This window comes from Sinohyriopsis cumingii, chromosome 16, assembly GCF_028554795.1.
Source record: "Sinohyriopsis cumingii isolate HCF-2022 chromosome 16, ASM2855479v2, whole genome shotgun sequence".
Lineage (NCBI taxonomy): Eukaryota > Metazoa > Mollusca > Bivalvia > Unionida > Unionidae > Sinohyriopsis > Sinohyriopsis cumingii.
The window spans coordinates 77,757,676-77,775,688 of record NC_142976.1 but is presented as its reverse complement, the minus strand read 5'-3'; the positions used below and the strand labels follow the sequence as shown (position 1 = coordinate 77,775,688).

Sequence of the window (18,013 nt, the reverse complement as noted above, 5' to 3'; positions counted from 1 at the left end):
AAAAAAGAAGCCGAGTCTTGGCTAATGGTTTTCTAAAATCTACAGGTCATGCACATCATGTAAGCTGTAAACCATAAACTAAAGTACATTCACTAGCAGCCTCTGTAGTGCAGAAGTCACAAAGACTCCTAATACAATTAATCATGTCTTCTTGAAAGGGAGCAGTCAAGGATGTACAGTCAGATTCAAAAGTTCATATTGCTTCTTTATCTTCTGTAAAAAAAAGGCAATCCTGAAAATGTCATAATGAAAAATTTTTTAAAAGGACTTTACTGTAATGGTCCAGTAGTACACGTCATTTGTAATGCCTGGGGTGAATGACGTCTTTATCTTCAATAAGTGACTATTGTTTTCCAGACAATAATAATAATAATGAGGACTTTGTATAGCGCCTAATCTTTAGAAGCTCTAAGCACTTTACAACATCAGACAACACCTATAAGATAAAAAACATATAATGATATGATTACAAACACAAACACCATGAAATTAGAAAACACAGAAAAAACATGCTGAGAATATTTAAAGTAGGAAACATTATTAGGTCTTTAAGTTTGTTCTTGCAGTCAAAATAAGTGAGTTTTGAGAGCCCTCTTGAATGGGATCACTGTGTCTTTGTGTCTAAGTTCAGTGGGCAATTCATTCCACATTGATGGGCCCTGGTATGTAAAAGAATGCTGTCCATATGACTTTGTTTTCATAGTGGGAATATTGAGTATACAATTGTCAGAAGAGGAGCGCAAGTATCTTGCTGGTGTGTACACATCGGTGAGGTCGGATAGGTATGTTGGACTAGAGTCCGTCAGTACATGTCATCCATGATTTCACATCAGAAATACACCTCTCTACACCTTGGATAGTAGCATCAACTTCAGTTGGGTGGCTCGATTTGTATAATTGGGTGTCATCAGCGCTCAATTGGTGAGCCACTGGATGATGATCTATGACACTTGAGAGCGAATGAGTGTATAGAATGAAGAGAACAGGTCCAAGAACAGACCCCTGTGGAACACCACAGATCAAATGGGCTGGAGTGTATTCCGTTTGCTGACACAATTTGTGTCCTGTTGACCAAGTAGGACTTGAACCACAGTAAGGCTGTATCATGAATGCCAAATACATGCTGGAGACGGTGAAGTAATATATCATGGTCTATTGTGTCAAATGCTGCAGACAAATCAAGGAGGGTGAGGACTGTAATCTTTCCACTATCCAAAGCAGAGAGAATGTCATTAACTACTTTTAGAAGAGTAGTTTCAGTTCTGTGGCAAGGGCAATATGCAGATTGTACATTGCTAAAAGACTGTCTGAATTCAGATGAGATACAAGCTGGGATAGAACAACCATTGCTATGATTTTTGATATAAATTGGAGATTAGAAACTGGGCGGTAATTTTTTAAATCGTTATGGTCTAGTGTTGGTTTCTTCAGCAGAGGCTTTACAATGACAGTTTTGAAAAATGATGGGAATTCCCCTGATGAGACAGAGGTATTAATAACATCAGTTAGTGCAGGCAATACTGGATCTAAGCACTCAAGCAGCAGTGATGTTGGAATTGGATCAAGTTCACATGACTTTGGTGCACTCATCAGGATTGTACGTACAAAATCCATAGAGACAGGTTCAAACACTGCAAATGGTTGCTGCTCAAATTCTGTATCCCAACTGTATGGTGATGACAAGTCAATTGAAATTGTGGTGTCAAGCTTATCTCTAATGGTTTGTACTCTGTCATGGAAAAAAGTTGCAAACATGTCCGGAAGGTCAACTAGAGAGAAAGTAGTTGGAAGTGGTGTAGACATTAGCCTGTTAGTAATCTCGAAGAGCTCTTTACAGCTGGAACTTTCCATGATCTTAGTAGTGTAGTGGGCTGATTTCGCTGCATGGACTACATTTGTGACAATCTTCTTAACAGCTTCATAGATTTGCTTATGAATAGTGAGTCTGGTGGAAAGCCAAAGCCTTTCAGCTTTACGGCGGTCTCTTTTAGCAGTGCGAAGATGTGATTGTCATTGTAAAGGTTTCTGTTCTTTTGGCGTTTTTTTTGTTACAGTTATTAAAACCCACAGACCAGCCATCATTTGTTAACCAAAGTGCAGTTGATTACACACTGTATATATTGAGATAATTTCCTTGTTTATTGTAAAAAAAAATATTTTTGTTTCAGGTAAAGAAATATATTTTGTTTTAGGAATAGTAAAAAAAAACACACACACACACACACACACCATATTTACTCAAAGCCTGATCAAAACTGTTACAGTGCAATTCATACAAAGAATGAGTGCCATATATGCTCACTTATAAGTTGAGTCCAACAGTAAACAACATAGTCTCTGATCTGTGTCACAGAATGTGCTGGCTGATCAGGCACTGTCTTATTTGATCTACTAATGAACCCTAACAAACTGCAAAGACCCTAATCTGACAGTGCATTAGGTGACAGCAGATCTGGGTCTGTGCAGTTTGCAGGTGGATTATACTTATAAGTAAGTATATATGGTATATATTGTCACAGCTAACTGAGCAATGCTAAAACTACATCTGAACTGTAATTTACTGACGTGAGGTTCACTTATGGATAGGAAAATATTATCATAGTTAATTTTGCAAATTACATATTAACAAGTACACGTGGTCTTCAAATATAAATATTTTATGACATAAGTATATCTTTATTGTCATATAACATTATTCTGAGATAAAATGAATGCACTATTTTAACAACTAAGAATAAAGAGTCAAATTCATGTGTAGGAAATGTTGCTATACCTCTTTTAAAAAACCTGTTGAATATCAACCATGACTGGTCATCTTTCAAAAAAATGTTATAAGAGACCACCAGTCTTGAAAGACTGCTTTTTGTTGGCGACAGGGGTGGTCTCTGATAATAGGATTTAGTGACTATAAAAATGGGATAAATTTAAGGCAGGCAAAATCTGGCAATGGGTTGTAGCTGCATAAAGAATAAGTTTACAATACTGTATTTATCAACATTTAATTCTTTAAGAATATTCTGAAAGAGTAATTAATAAATAAAACTGTATTTATCAAAATATGTACTAACAAGATGCTGACCTCATTTGCTAAAGAGACCTTAAGCACATATAAAATAGTAAGAATGGGGAAATATATGGCAAGGGCCTACATGTCAAGTCTATGATCTACTGATTAATAATAATAATAATAATAATAATAATAATAAAAAAATGTTTTATTTCAGTAACATAGTCTTGTACACACTGTACACAATTAATGCATATGTATATGAAGCTAATATGATAATCAAATCAATCTAATAGGGCTTATCAGATTTTGTTTCATCCACTTTGTTCAGGACCAATCGTTGCAGAAAATTCCCTCGTCCCACCCACCTTTTCACTTGTCTCAATATTTCATTTGAGATGTTTGCACTTTAATCCATAGAAAAGGAATAATGTAGAGCATATTTGTTTCTTCAAAGGACTTAGTTGTTCGTTTTTTGATCATCAAGTTATCTTATATACACTCTATCTGGATTCAATACAGCAGCATCAGTACTTGCATTAAGCAAGAATGGAAAGGAATTTAATGGAAATTAGACTTCCCTAAAGTCCTTCTCTCAAGACTTGATTAAATGATAAACAAAAGTCTCATGAAATAATTTTTATAATTAATATCAAGTTCAACAGCATTCTTCTGGAGTACAAAGCATTCCATATCGGACAATAGTTTTTGATAACAGGATAGGGTGTAGGATGCAGCAAAAAGATCCATCTTTTTTTTCTCTCTTCAATTCATCCATATTCGGTTTTAAAATGTCTTTTCCTAGTTGAGTGTTGGCAACTCTAACTCAGGGATTTTGTGCACATGCTGGCTAGTTTCTTGCATACACTGTGCTGCACAAGCTTTATGATGTCCAGAGCTGTAATGAGATGACTAAATTTGCCAGTTCCATATACAAATATATTGCTGAGTTTCCAACCTGTGCCAGTTTGGGATATTGTATGCAATTACTGTAAAACATCTTCCCTTCAATTCATTCAAGCTGTGGATAATTATCAATCCAATGTGACTGAAAATTTCTCATTGATGTCATATTTCATGTTTTGCTGCCAGAGTCTAGCTTACATCTCTCTGAAAAATAGTTACCTACAATTCAATGGCAGCCTTAAGTGTTATCACTCCATTTTCACATGAAATGTAAATTGTTTGAATTTTACTTATAACCTACTTTGCAAAACAATAAAGTGAACTCATTTTATCCACACAGTAAAGATGACCTCACTTTTCCCCTAATTCTAAAATTGTCACACCATACATTTTGTGGTGTAAATATGAACACAAGACAGACTCTGCTTCAAACAGAGTATCACACATGGAAGCAGATCCTCCCTATAATCAATTACAAATTAAAGAGTCATTACTGTGGTTGAATCAGTTCATAAAGGAAACCAACACTAATATATGCAAAGTGTCTTTTATTAATTTAATTGCACTGACTCACAAGGCTGAAAGCAAAGGGTGATCCACTTGTATCTGGGTTAAGTAAACACAATATAACAAAGCCATTTAAAACACTGCTAATTAATCATACCAGAATTGTTTCATTTTTTGATTGGCTGATAATTTGGTCACTTAGCCCAATATGCATTCAAATGGTAAAAGAACTTGCATACATGCAACCATTATCAATGACCACTTGCTACAGTATCATGGATATGAGTGAATAAACAGAGTTAGATTAATGCATTCTGTAAGCCTGGGGCTACGAATGGCCAGATAAAGGGAAATAAAGTGATTACACCATGCAAATTAGCACCTGCCTGACCTGTTTTAAAATAGGAAATAAGCAGTTGTCCAGGACAATAGTCATGCAAAGTTTTTCTTGTCTGACTTTGAAAATGATCTGTCTGGACATCATGCTACCAGATCTGATAAGCCCTGAACAAAACTATAAAGAAATTTCCTTTCTTCCATACCATATAGAAAAACGTTTACAAATTGGCATGACAGTGTCTCTCTGTATGTTACTGCTCAATGCAATCAAAAATTTATAGATGTGCTGATTCATATTTTATATATCATTAACCTGTCCCAACCTTTAACCTGTCCATACTCTCAACCTCTCTAGACTAGTCATATACCATCTAATTGTCCATACTCTTAATCTCTCTAGACTAGTCATATACCATCTAATTGTCCATACTCTCAACCTCTCTAGACTAGTCATATACCATCTAATTGTCCATACTCTTAATCTCTCTAGACTAGTCATATACCATCTAATTGTCCATACTGTTAACCTCTCTAGACTAGTCATATACCATCTAATTGTCCATACTCTTAATCTCTCTAGACTAGTCATATACCATCTAATTGTCCATACTCTTAATCTCTCTAGACTAGTCATATACCATCTAATTGTCCATACTCTTAATCTCTCTAGACTAGTCATATACCATCTAATTGTCCATACTCTTAACCTCTCTAGACTAGTCATATACCATCTAATTGTCCATACTCTTAATCTCTCTAGACTAGTCATATACCATCTAATTGTCCATACTCTTAATCTCTCTAGACTAGTCATATACCATCTAATTGTCCATACTCTTAATCTCTCTAGACTAGTCATATACCATCTAATTGTCCATACTCTTAACCTCTCTAGACTAGTAATATACCATCTAATTGTCCATACTGTTAACCTCTCTAGACTAGTCATATACCATCTAATTGTCCATACTCTTAATCTCTCTAGACTAGTCATACACCATCTAATTGTCCATACTGTTAATCTCTCTAGACTAGTCATATACCATCTAATTGTCCATACTGTTAACTTCTTAAGACCAGCATATAACCTCAACCTGTCCATAATGTTAACCTCTCATGACCAGTTATATACCATCTGCCTGTTCATACTTTAACATCTGCAAACCATTAACATCTGTAAACCGGTCATTTATACCCTCAACCTGTCCATACTCTTAACCTCTCTAGTCATATACCATCTACTTGTCCATACTGCTAACTTTGTAAGGGGCTGTGGCTGTCCATTTAGATATGCAAGTAAAGATGCAGATCATTTTCTTATTTGCATAGGTCAAGCAATTTAGGTCTAATCATGCAAACAATTTTCTTTCTTCTCTTAACTTTTCAAGTTAAAAATGCACAGACAACTGAAAATATGCAAAGTCATACCAATGGAATGAAAATTTAGTTAGGTCATCTAACTATGCATACAAGCATAATAACATCTGCCTACATTAACTGGCTTTTGCAATATCATAATAAATATAAAAACAATGAGTCTTCAAGGGACAGACAGATGTACAAATAAATGCATGTACTGGTGTACTGACACAGAGAAAAACTGAATGGTGCAAGCCATTATGTCCCTGCTGCCCTTGCATTGCTGGTATAACAAAAATTGTGGACAACATCTCCCAATAATTATGTTTAAATAGTTGAAACAGTAATACTCTTACTGTACTAGAATTAATCAACCACAAAATATGGAACTTCCTTCATTAGTTAAAATATAAGTCTACCATTGTATTGATGCAATGCTCACTGTATTTTCATACCCTGTGCATCTCAATTCAAGTCATTATGGGACCGACCAAGAGTATTACAAAAGTATTGAGGATCCGAGTGGCCGAGTGGTCTAAAGTGCTCACTGTTCCGGATCGCTGCCATCTCACCTCTGTCTGCGTGGGTTCAAGTCCAAGGCTCTGCTAGCGTGGGTATGTGGGAAAGCCTGCCAGTAGCTTCTCATGGGTCAGTGGTTCTTCCCTGGGTTATACTGGCCACCATGTATAGCCTATCTTGTGCTGAAAAATGGCGTTAAACCCTAGAAAAACAACAACAACAACAACAACAACAAAAGTATTAACAAAACAAGAGTCTTTCAAAGAGACTGATGCAATACTGCCTGAAAATAATTTCCAGGAATTCAAAATTTCCTTTTTTTAACTGACAAGTATTTAAACAAATAAGCCTCTGTGGAGGCCATATTGGATGTAACATCAGCACCATTTAGGACAATTTAGACATCCTTATGAAACCCCTTATCAACAAGATCCTTTCAGGAGGAGCAGCAATTACGATTTTTATATTGAAATAATTTTGTTCTTTTAGGTCCAAATAGACACCATACAGTCTTCTGGTGAAAAGCCCATGTCATTACGACTTTTCATTTAGGAGTAATGATACAATTTTAAGATGGCTGCCATTATGGCCATATTGGATGTATGATTAGCACCATTTTCATTCTGGACCAAACAGACATAAAAAAAGAAGACTTCTCATGAAAACCCTTTTGTCAATAAGACTTCCCTCTAGGAGCAGTAGCGTTAACAAGATTTTCATGATAGCAGCCATTGTGGCCATACTGGATATTGTTGTTGTTGACCACTCAGGGCCCCTCATACTGGATATAAGATCTGCATCATTTTCATTGAGGACCAAACAGACACCACAAGAAGTCATTGAGTGAAAATCCAATATTGATACGAGAATCCTTTTAAAAGGAGTAGTGATAAAGATTTTTCAAGATGGCTAGCATCGTAGCCACACTAGGTAGGATCAGAAAATATTCATTTGGGACCAGCAAAACATCATCTGAAGACTTTTGGTGAAAACTCTGTCAATATGAATTTCCATTCACGAGTAGTGATAATGTAGATATTCAAGATGGCTGCAGCAGTGACCATATTGGATGTCAGATCAGCATTGTTATCATTTTAAACTAAGCAAATATCAGAAGAAATCATTCAATGAAAATCTCAAGCTGATATGACTTTCCATTCAAAAGAAGTAGCAATAGCAAGAATTTCAAGACATCAATTGTGATTGCCAAACTGAATGTCCCTGCAGCACCATTTTCAAGAAGTCTTCTGTTAAAAGGGAACTGCAATAATTCAGTTGGCAGAGCTCTATACACAGGATCCAAGGGTCTTGGGTTCAATACCTGCCATACCAGCCCAGGTTATCTATCTTGGTGTGTGCTTGGTAAACACAATCAATTCCTGTTTCCTTGGAATGATATAGCCAAAAATGTGTTAAAAATGCTAAGAAAAGGAACAGAAAACAAAACAAAACTTCAGGTGAAAATACCATGTCGATATGACTTCCATTCAGATGGAGCAGCAATAACAAGTTTTTCAAGATTGATACTATGGTGCCCATAATAGTAATCAGATGTGTACCATTTTCATTTAGGACAAACAAGACATCATACAATGTATATTAGTAACCTTTCCATATGGATATGACTGTCAATTTAGGAGTAGTAGCAACAAGATTTTTAGAATGGACAGTTTGAATATCAAAGCACCACTTTTTTTATTTAGCACCAACTAGACCATTTGAATATGTGCATGTAGTTTCATGGAATCCTCCAAGTAGTTTAGAAGGAGTCACATTAACAAACTTGTGCCAACAAATGGATGGATTATGGACAACAGGCCTAAAAAGCTCTTCTAGTCTATGACCAGTTAAGCTAAAAAAACAAAATAAAGAACTGAAAATCTCTTATCAAAATTTGACCAAAAAAAGAACTGAGAAACATGTTGAAAAAGATATAGATAACCAAAACTTAATCATTCCCAGGAGAAAGAGAGAAACAAAATTATCAAATGATTAATATTATGAATAATATTTTTTATAGTAAAGCAAAAATGCAATATAACTGTTCATTTAAATTGACACATTTCATTTTAAACCACAGAATTAATTGGTCTATCTTTCTTCTATTTTTGACTAAAAATGTATATTACAGATAACTCATGTCAGCAGATGACAATCTTGTGTAGTTTTTCTGGGATGAATATGATGGAAGCCTTTCTAATCTAATGGAATAGAATTGGGGCCTGTCATCAATTTTGGTGAAAGTTCTCTGTTCATCCACCATATGGTGTGATGGTGTGAAAGTCATCACAATTTCGGTTTTAATCAGAATGTACTAATTCAGCTAATGACAGAACAGAACAACATGATTCAATCTACACTCCAATAAAAAATATCCCATAACAAAGCCAGAAAATATCTTCTGTCATTTCCTTATATATGTGATGCAGTTTGCCCATGTGAGAAATGCATGTAGAACACACCTATAGCATAAGAGTGCATTCAGTGATACAGTAGATGGCATTATGCTTGTGAGATGAACATCTGTTTTTTTTAAATAAGGTTTATGTGTTTTAGTACTGAGACAGCAAATTTTGCTGGCATATACAACAGTAATCATTGCTTACAACAAATTCTGTACAGTACATAAAACTGGTATGTTCTTTCAAATTACATAAAATCTTGTAAAAATACTACCTATTTATTGAACTCTAACTCTCTCTCTCTCTCTCTCTCTATATATATATATATTTATATATATAGACACACACACACAAAGGGTAATATGCCATTTTATTTTATCCTGATGAGAAACAAGAAAATAAATCCATCAGATGCATTGGTGTGGGAAACAGAAATCACGACATCAGATTAGAATTTTTGGGCAGTCACTCTGTGCCTATAAAATCTAACTCTCCAATGTGACTTCCCTATCCCAGACCAGTACATATGATGGATTCTGTTATTTTTAGCCACAGGAAGGTAGGAATTCCCAGACAAGTGCATATGATAGATTCTATTATTCAAAGCCATAGGATACATACAAATGCAATAACGACCTACTTTTAGTCAAGGAAGCCCTATATGTGCATCCTTATTGTCAGACTTTGAAGGAATGAATTTACAAATTCTGAATATTTGTTGAAACTGTTGTAGTGAAATTATCATTCATTCATTAAGTGATGTTAGAAAGCACTGCTACTTGAGAATTATTTTCATTCTGCATATGATGACCTTGTTTGTTTATTTTTACTGTGTATACATGCTTATAAGTTGAGTCAACTGTAAATTACACTGAGACATATCTGCAATTACAAAATCTGCTGACAAATATGGGTCATGCCATTTGTAAGGAGTAAAACAAAAAACAAAGATGTCAATCTCTTCGCACATTATGCAGTGGAAGATCAGGGTTTATACAATTCTAGACTCAACTTATAAGTATATATGGTGTCGAATAGGTCATTTATTTAATTTGCAAAAAAAGATATATTTCGTCAAAGCATCCATTCAAGTTTAAATGGTGAAAAAAGATGCTAAGGAAGAACAAGAATAACAGATCTTTGGTGGATATGGGTAAATTCAAACCCTCAGGAAAAGATTTTTATGTAAACTTCAGTTCCCACAAAAGAGTTTAGAACAGGTGTGAATTTCCCCATCTCTACTAACATTAGTGGCTGATGTTATTATTTTAGCCCACGTTAAAATTATGGGCTAATCCTTTCTAGTTTTGTGTCTTGTTTTATAGATTATGCTAGATGGCAATACGCTGCTATCATAAGGACTGCCTACAAAACCAAGAAATTGTTGAATGTGCATCTAATCATAATGTATTAAAAATTGCATTATTTTGTCTGCCTTATGCAAATAATATAATGTTCTGATCATATCAGCATACACAGGCGAACCTGCCTCTGTTCCAACTTCATATCCAGATTGCTGATACGAATCACTCGCACTGTCTGAGGATTTCCTGCATTGAAAACTCTGTATATGTGGAAATGTTCCTTCTGCCTTTCTGCAAACTTTATTTGAGGTAGAGAAATCTCAAAAACTTCTTTGATATTTGAGCAAGTACTTTTCACCTGAAACAGAATAATCAAAGTTTCAAATTTGGAATGTTTTTATTATTTCTGAGGATTTGTAAAGCTTTAAAAAACAATATAATACTGTAACAGACATGTATTAAAAAGTGGAACACAATATCCAAAAATCATTTGTGTGCAAAGAGTAAGATTAACTTAATTTTCTCAAGGTCATTTCTGCTTTCATTAAGTCTTTCTTTCCTATCTGGGAGTGGGCATGGCCATAGGATAATTTGCCAGTTTCACCCTATCAACACATCATGCAAAAAACAATTTTTTAAAACAACCAAACATGGTTCTATTTATAAAAAGCAAATTTTTAAATAAATTATCTTTCTCTGAGAATACTTACCCAATCACATTACATTAAGAATACTAATCTGCTACCTCACAATACAAATGAAAGCACTCCTCTTTATTTTTCACAGACTTTAATTCTGTCAATTACTTTCTGCTTCATTCCATTTGTGTTGAGGGATATGTAATCATGGCACAGCATTGATAATTTAAAAAAAAATACTGGGCACTATGGATTTTTATATATATAATACCATTGGTGCTTTTATTTACTCTTGTTCAAAACAAATAATTAAGCAAGTGCTAGGTGGGGTGGGGTTGAAGGGGGTGGTTTGGAATTTTGTGGGTTTCTATTTATAGATTATTGCGAGTCATGTGATCTAGCCATGATGAAGTTAAATGCTTGCACGCACACCAAGCATGGAAACACTATTACCAAATTCGTTTTAAATATACTGTGTAAAACAAATTAGGTATTTTTAGCTACATTTAATGATGTTAAGTTTATAATTTTCTGAATTAAAGATAAGATCAAATTCGATACGCTGTGTGGACGAACTATGTTGTCGTGGTGTTGACAGGTGATAATGTCCATTTCGAATACAGTTTCTGTAAAGGTCAGAAATACATTTAATCAGTTTCCTTCTCTACAGTATTGTTTACAAGATAAATTTCTGCACTTTATGCAAGTAATAAGCTATGCATTGATGAGATTAGTTAATTAGCATTTGTACCAGTAATATTTGGTCTTGTATCAGCTTTTTCCGTGCTTGCCGGTAAGAGGTACCATTAATAGCAGAAATGCCAGATCATTTCTTGTAAATTTTCTGAGCTGGACATTAAAAGTTGCATTTCATTGAATTATGTGGGTCTACATGTTACTCCGGATCAAAATTTATGCCCGACATAATGGGGTTATCAATTTAACACGGTCGAGATAAGCGAGGAAAAATTAGCATAAGAAAGGATTTTTTGGGACTGGACCAAAACGATCAACATACACGTTTTCAAGATAACCGAGGTCGAAATAAGTGGTTGGACTGTACATTAGGAGAATAATAGGAGGAAGGAATGCTCAGCATCTGACCCCTACACCTTGGGAATCCTTTTAGGGAAGAAGCAATACAGTCTGGGGCCATTTGACCAGTGACTCTAACATACGGTTAAGAATATGATTACTGAAGTCTTCTAACCTATAAAATTTTCACCAGTGATTCCAGCCAAGATAACAGATTGTGTTAATTGCTCCAGTTGGGTCTGATGGCCAGCTGTGCTGCCGCCACTGCACCCAACAGATTCTAGGTTGCCTCTGCACCATCAAATCTCTGAAATGGAAGCTCAAAAAGGTTGGCTCTGCCTGCCAGCCAACAGCTTTTACTGTATCTTGCATTGGAATGTTGCATTTGAATGCAAGGCTTGCAGAGATTGCTCGAAACCTCTGAGCATTAATCTTCATGAGGTTACTCTGATCTTGTGAGACTTCAGAGTACACCAGGCATACAACTCACTTCACCCACGAAGGGCTGAAAGCATGATATTCTGTGTTATGACTCACTGGGATTGTTTGAAACTGGCGCAGTAAGCTACATGTGGCAACTCTGATCTGGTGAGACGTCAGAGTATACCAAGCGTACCACTCACTTCAGCCACAAAGAAAGGGCTTGAAGGGTGATATCCAGTGTTCCAGCTTACACTGGAAGGAAAATTTTTTTACACATGCCAAGACTTGACTTGGTGCGCTTCAAGTCAGTGCTTGAGAGCGCAAACAGGATCTTGCATGGCTGCTTTTCTTGACCTGGGTATGGAAGACAGCAAGCAAGTGATGACTGTTTGACTATGGACAGATGGTAACCTATGTTGGGCTATGAAGCCTGATGGTGTCATGGCGATCACCAAACCCTCCAATCTGAACTGGAGATTTAATGAAAATTGTATTCATTCAGAATTTTATAAGGTGACATCCACACATTTTGATAAAGTTACAGGTAATAATGGAAACTTGAGATTTTTAAAGTATATACAAAATGCTGTCAATTCAAATATTTGTTGTTTTCATGCTACTCTTCTCATCCAAAAATGTTTATATGGGAAGCATTGTTTACTTCTTTTATGATGATATTCATCACACAATTCTTGTATCTACATTTATTTGGATTTTAATAATTATTAAATATCAAATAAAAAGTACTGACTGCAAAGTGAAGTGTCTATCAATGCAATATACCATATTTACTAGTACATATATTGCTTCCATTTTTGTGCAATTCTGAACAATGTTTATTCGTATTATATTCTGTGTTTGCTGCATAAATGCTGCTTATGTTTGCCGTAATAAAGGTTTTGATTTTATTTGCATTTACCTTTTCACAAGCCAGATCTAACTCTCAAGTAATATTTCCCAATGCACATGGGACAAAAAGCCCATAGCTTGTAAAGGCAGCAAACACTTTGTTTTTCTAGTAGACAACTAATCTGATTCAGCCATGAATGTGACACATGTTCAGTGTCCAATTACAATCCTATATTTAACTACTTCTGAGCAATTTAACAACTCCTGGTGCATGTGTGACCTTGATCCCTTAGCTTGTAAAGGCAGCACCTGCTTTGTTTTCTCAGTTGATATCCCTTTGATTGTGCCATGAATATGATACTTGTTCAAGTGCGAGTAGAAGTCCATATTTATTTAACTGTGGGTGCTTATTTTAACTCCTTGTAATCATGCCAAGCAACTGACACATGATCAACCCGAATGAGATTTCATAGACTGTATGATCAAATTGTCACTCCCACAGTTGAAGTTCAGTTTCCAAATAAATAATCTTTACTGTTCTGTCAATTTCTGGGTACCCTGCCACATGGACATCATACATCACGAATTTAAAAATTTCTGTAATTTCACCAATATGGTGAAAAGAAAAAATAATGTTTACCATGGAGCAATGAAATCAAATTAAAGACTTTGCAAACATATATACAAACTGCACTGCAGATTGTGAATTTGGTTTGTTTATTTTACCATCACGCAACTTTGATTCACTGAAGACAAATCCAACAGATTTGATTTGCAAAAGTACATCAGACAGTACTTATAGGAGGATCCAAGAGAAATTCCTGTTTGTAGCCCTAGAAACGTTTAGTCAATTCTTATAATCAAGTGTGTGTGTGTGTTTAATGATAAATGACAATGTTAACTGTAACAACCAAAATGACAATGTATTAAATGATTCATGGAAAGAATACATTTCTTTTCTTTTATTCAAATTTAAATTTTCATTCATTTTCTACAGGCTTAAAATTGAAGACAACTTATTCTCAACTGTATGATGTCATTTTCATGGGTAATGTGCACTGAAGCTCCTTATGACCAAAAAAATAAGCTTTTAACATAGGCAACTAGGCATTTTATATGAAAATAGAAGTATTTTTATAACCTTTTTGAAAACTTTTAATAATTTTAATAAATTCTTATGTCAAAAGGTACACCACCAATAACAAAATCTCAAATTGTTTACAACTGTCAGGTAAAGCCTTAATAAAGATGGCACAGACTGTTGAAATATTAGCAAAATATAGCTTTTATTATTATTCAAATCCACAGAGGCTTAGAGTATATATTTCTATCTGTATATTGATGACTACCAATATCTGATAAATGTTTCATACCATTAACTTACTTAAAGTTTGACTATTTTGTGCATTTAAATATTTTCAGGATGTTTTATGAAACAGAACTATTACAGTCTGAATATACCTCCCTGTTTGTTTGTTCACCCCTACCAATTTAAAAAACAAAAAGCACAAATGATATAAAAGATGCACAGAACTAAGTCAGTTCATTTATTGATTTATAATTTCAAACCTGATTATGCACAAGTTGGACCTTAACACCATTATTGTCTGCATGTTTCATTCAAAATGGAAGTCTTCATTGTAAAAGATGAGCCTGTTTGCCAGTCACTTCCAGTTCCTGGACACATCCATTTTCAACAAAGGTGTGTATGCATGACTACACATGTATGTACATAGAAAGAAAATACTGTGTCACTGCTTCTGATATTTACAACTACAAATTTGCCTTTTGTGTGGATTTAGCAAGAGGTGTAATTTCTATGTATGTGTGCAAAGGGATATAACTCTAAACTCTCAACATCATGGTAATTTATGGAATTATCCAGCAGTAACTGAATAGGATGAACTACGTCACTCTCTGTCTGAGGAAAATAGACTCCTCCATAGTGTACACAATATGGTATTGTGTTAGTAAGTCCATTAAGCATGAAAGGTGCAGAAGATGCCAGTGTTAGGGCCGCTCTGGTCACAGTAAGGAAAGAAATTATAAATCAAGAAATGAATTGACCAAGTTCAGTCCACTTTTTATCGCATTAAAGATTTCCATTATTGAAATTGGTAGTGGGGTAGAAACAAATGGGGAGGTATATTCTGACTATAAAAAAACAAACATTTTCAACATTTAACACCGAATAAAATTATGACCATGCTGTTTTTGCAAAACAAGATTATCTTCTGAAGTGTTTTTATTACATTCAAACAATTCTGTGATGTTTATTTCTATTTTATGCCCCATCACAGAGGTGGAATTGCCAGATGTTACCCTTCCATCCATCTAGCCATAATACCTTTTAAAATCTGTGCATTCTTGACCAAATATGTGTTCAACTTTGTATAAGGATATTTCTCACCCAAGTGACAGTTTAGTTTTACAGTGAGGTAACAAACAGAATACATAGTCATGCAGTTTTGTATTTAGGTTTGTCTTGGTGAGTACTCTATTGGTGGGACAATGCTGTAGGCATTGACAATTTCACTGAATGGTGTTTTAAATATTAACACCGAATAAAATTATGACCATGCTGTTTTTGCAAAACAAGATTATCTTTTGAAGTGTTTTTATTACATTCAAACAATTCTGTGATGTTTATTTCTATTTTATGCCCCATCACAGAGGTGGAATTGCCAGAAGATGTTACCCTTCCATCCATCTAGCCATAATACCTTTTAAAATCTGTGCATTCTTGACCAAATATGTGTTCAACTTTGTATAAGGATATTTCTCACCCAAGTGACAGTTTAGTTTTACAGTGAGGTAACAAACAGAATACATAGTCATGCAGTTTTGTATTTAGGTTTGTCTTGGTGAGTACTCTATTGGTGGGACATTGCTGTAGGCATTGACAATTTCACTGAATGGTGTTTTAAATATGAACACCTCCACAACCAGACATAACATACATTTATTCCAAACACTGCATACTATGAAAGTCAAATTCTTATGACAATTACCTCAATGTAATGAATCTGAGGATCATTCTGAATTATATAATGAACCTCAAGGTCATATGGTGCTCCACTTTCACCCTCTTCATTAATCCACTTGACCTCCTGAATTGTGCTATCATCGTCCTTGACCTTCATCAGATAATTGTAGACAAGGTGCTCCCCCCATCTTCCGACCTCCTCATTACCTCCAATCATCTCTGGAAGTAGTAAATTCGCTATGGATGGTAATTCATCATATGTGTATTCTTCAGTCAAAGGTGTCCAATCAGTGATTCCTGAAAACAGAAATTGTCCTAACAAAAGGTTCTGCCATATGCATTAGGATCCTTTTGTTTCAAGTATCAAATTTTGGATGTTTATGTGTGTGATTGGACTTTTAATGTAGCTTTAAAAAAAATCAGTCACATTACTTTCCATGTGCTTTGATCTGTAAAAAGGAGTTTCTATTTAAAACATTAATGAATATTTTAGTCAAACAAGAAATGTGTCCAAAATAACTGAATGGTTCAGTGTACACGCATGCATGCACGCACGCACACACACACACACACAAGTAAAACAGGGTTCGTAACTACATCAGATTTGTTCAAAAAAGGTGAAAATTTGTCTTTATATAAAGTCACACATAAAATTTGTTTCAAATCCATAAAGTTCTTCAGTACGAGGTAAGTCCCTGACAGATGGCCAAGCATAAAACAGATATGAGATGCAAAAAGTGTCATAATGAAAATATTATTAAAAACTAGAGCAATGATGAAACTGAGGTCATTATGGTCTCCTGCCAGATATTGTGGCATCTGACCTTAACATCTGACCCAAACTCTGCAGGAGGTCACTGGTAACAACAAATTCTGACCTCTGACATAAACTGGATTCTGGACTTCATTTGTGATGTTCAAAGAACTATTATCTATCTTTTTAAGATCACCTTCTGTCATAATGGGTTTGGGGTTTTGTTCTTCATTTTGCTCTTCTGGTGTGTTGGATCGTTCTATTGCACTCTTATTCTTGTAATGGACCTGAACATTTTTCTCTGTAACACAAATAAGAGGCATGAAATTGCAAATAAAAACATATTTTTTACACATCATCTATTATTGGAACATTTCACATGAAAAAAAAACTATAGTTTCGTTTGATCCTCAAGGTAAGGTTTAATCTCACTACATATTGTGTAACACATAATTAAGACATTAATTTTACAAGTAATCTGCAACATCTTTATATATATCTTTTAATTTGCATATTTAATATGCATATTTAAAGGTATATATTTTCATGGAGACTTAAATTTCGAGGTTTGCCTGTAAAAATATGCATATTTAATGGTATACATTTTCATGGAGACTTAAATTTTGAGGTTTGTTTCATTTATTTTCATGGAGACTTAAATTCGAGGTTTTACCTGTACAAATATGCATATTTAAAGGTATACATTTTCATGGAGTAACCTCAACAAATATCCAAAATAAATAATACAAAAGGACAAAAATATGCAAACAACAAACGGTAGCTGCTTGAATGGTGGGTAAAATGATATTACCATTAGTAGAAGTACAAATCAAACACCTACCAAGAACAGGCACTTAAAATTTTTTCCTTTTTTTCCATATCATATTTTTTCCAGTAAACTGTAACCTTTTAACATTGAAAACTGAAACAAATTTTTATCCCAAATTTCATTTTACACTTAAAAATGCCAAAAACAAAGGGTGGT

The 18,013-nt window shown here is 34.7% G+C and overlaps 1 protein-coding gene across 1 annotated transcript in view; it reads right to left on the bottom strand.

The window, feature by feature from the left end:
* Nucleotides 1–3,197: 3,197 nt before the first annotated feature.
* LOC149780851 (uncharacterized) overlaps nt 3,198–18,013 on the bottom strand; it is a 172,607-nt gene continuing 157,791 nt past the window's right edge. Inside the window, exons 33-35 of the mRNA XM_089937935.1 lie at nt 17,225–17,329; nt 16,300–16,571; nt 3,198–10,701 (exon numbers count right to left, since the gene is read on the bottom strand). Coding sequence (XP_089794061.1) covers nt 10,501–10,701; nt 16,300–16,571; nt 17,225–17,329 — 578 coding nt within the window. The 3' untranslated portion in view covers nt 3,198–10,500. The remainder of the gene's footprint in view (nt 10,702–16,299; nt 16,572–17,224; nt 17,330–18,013) is intronic.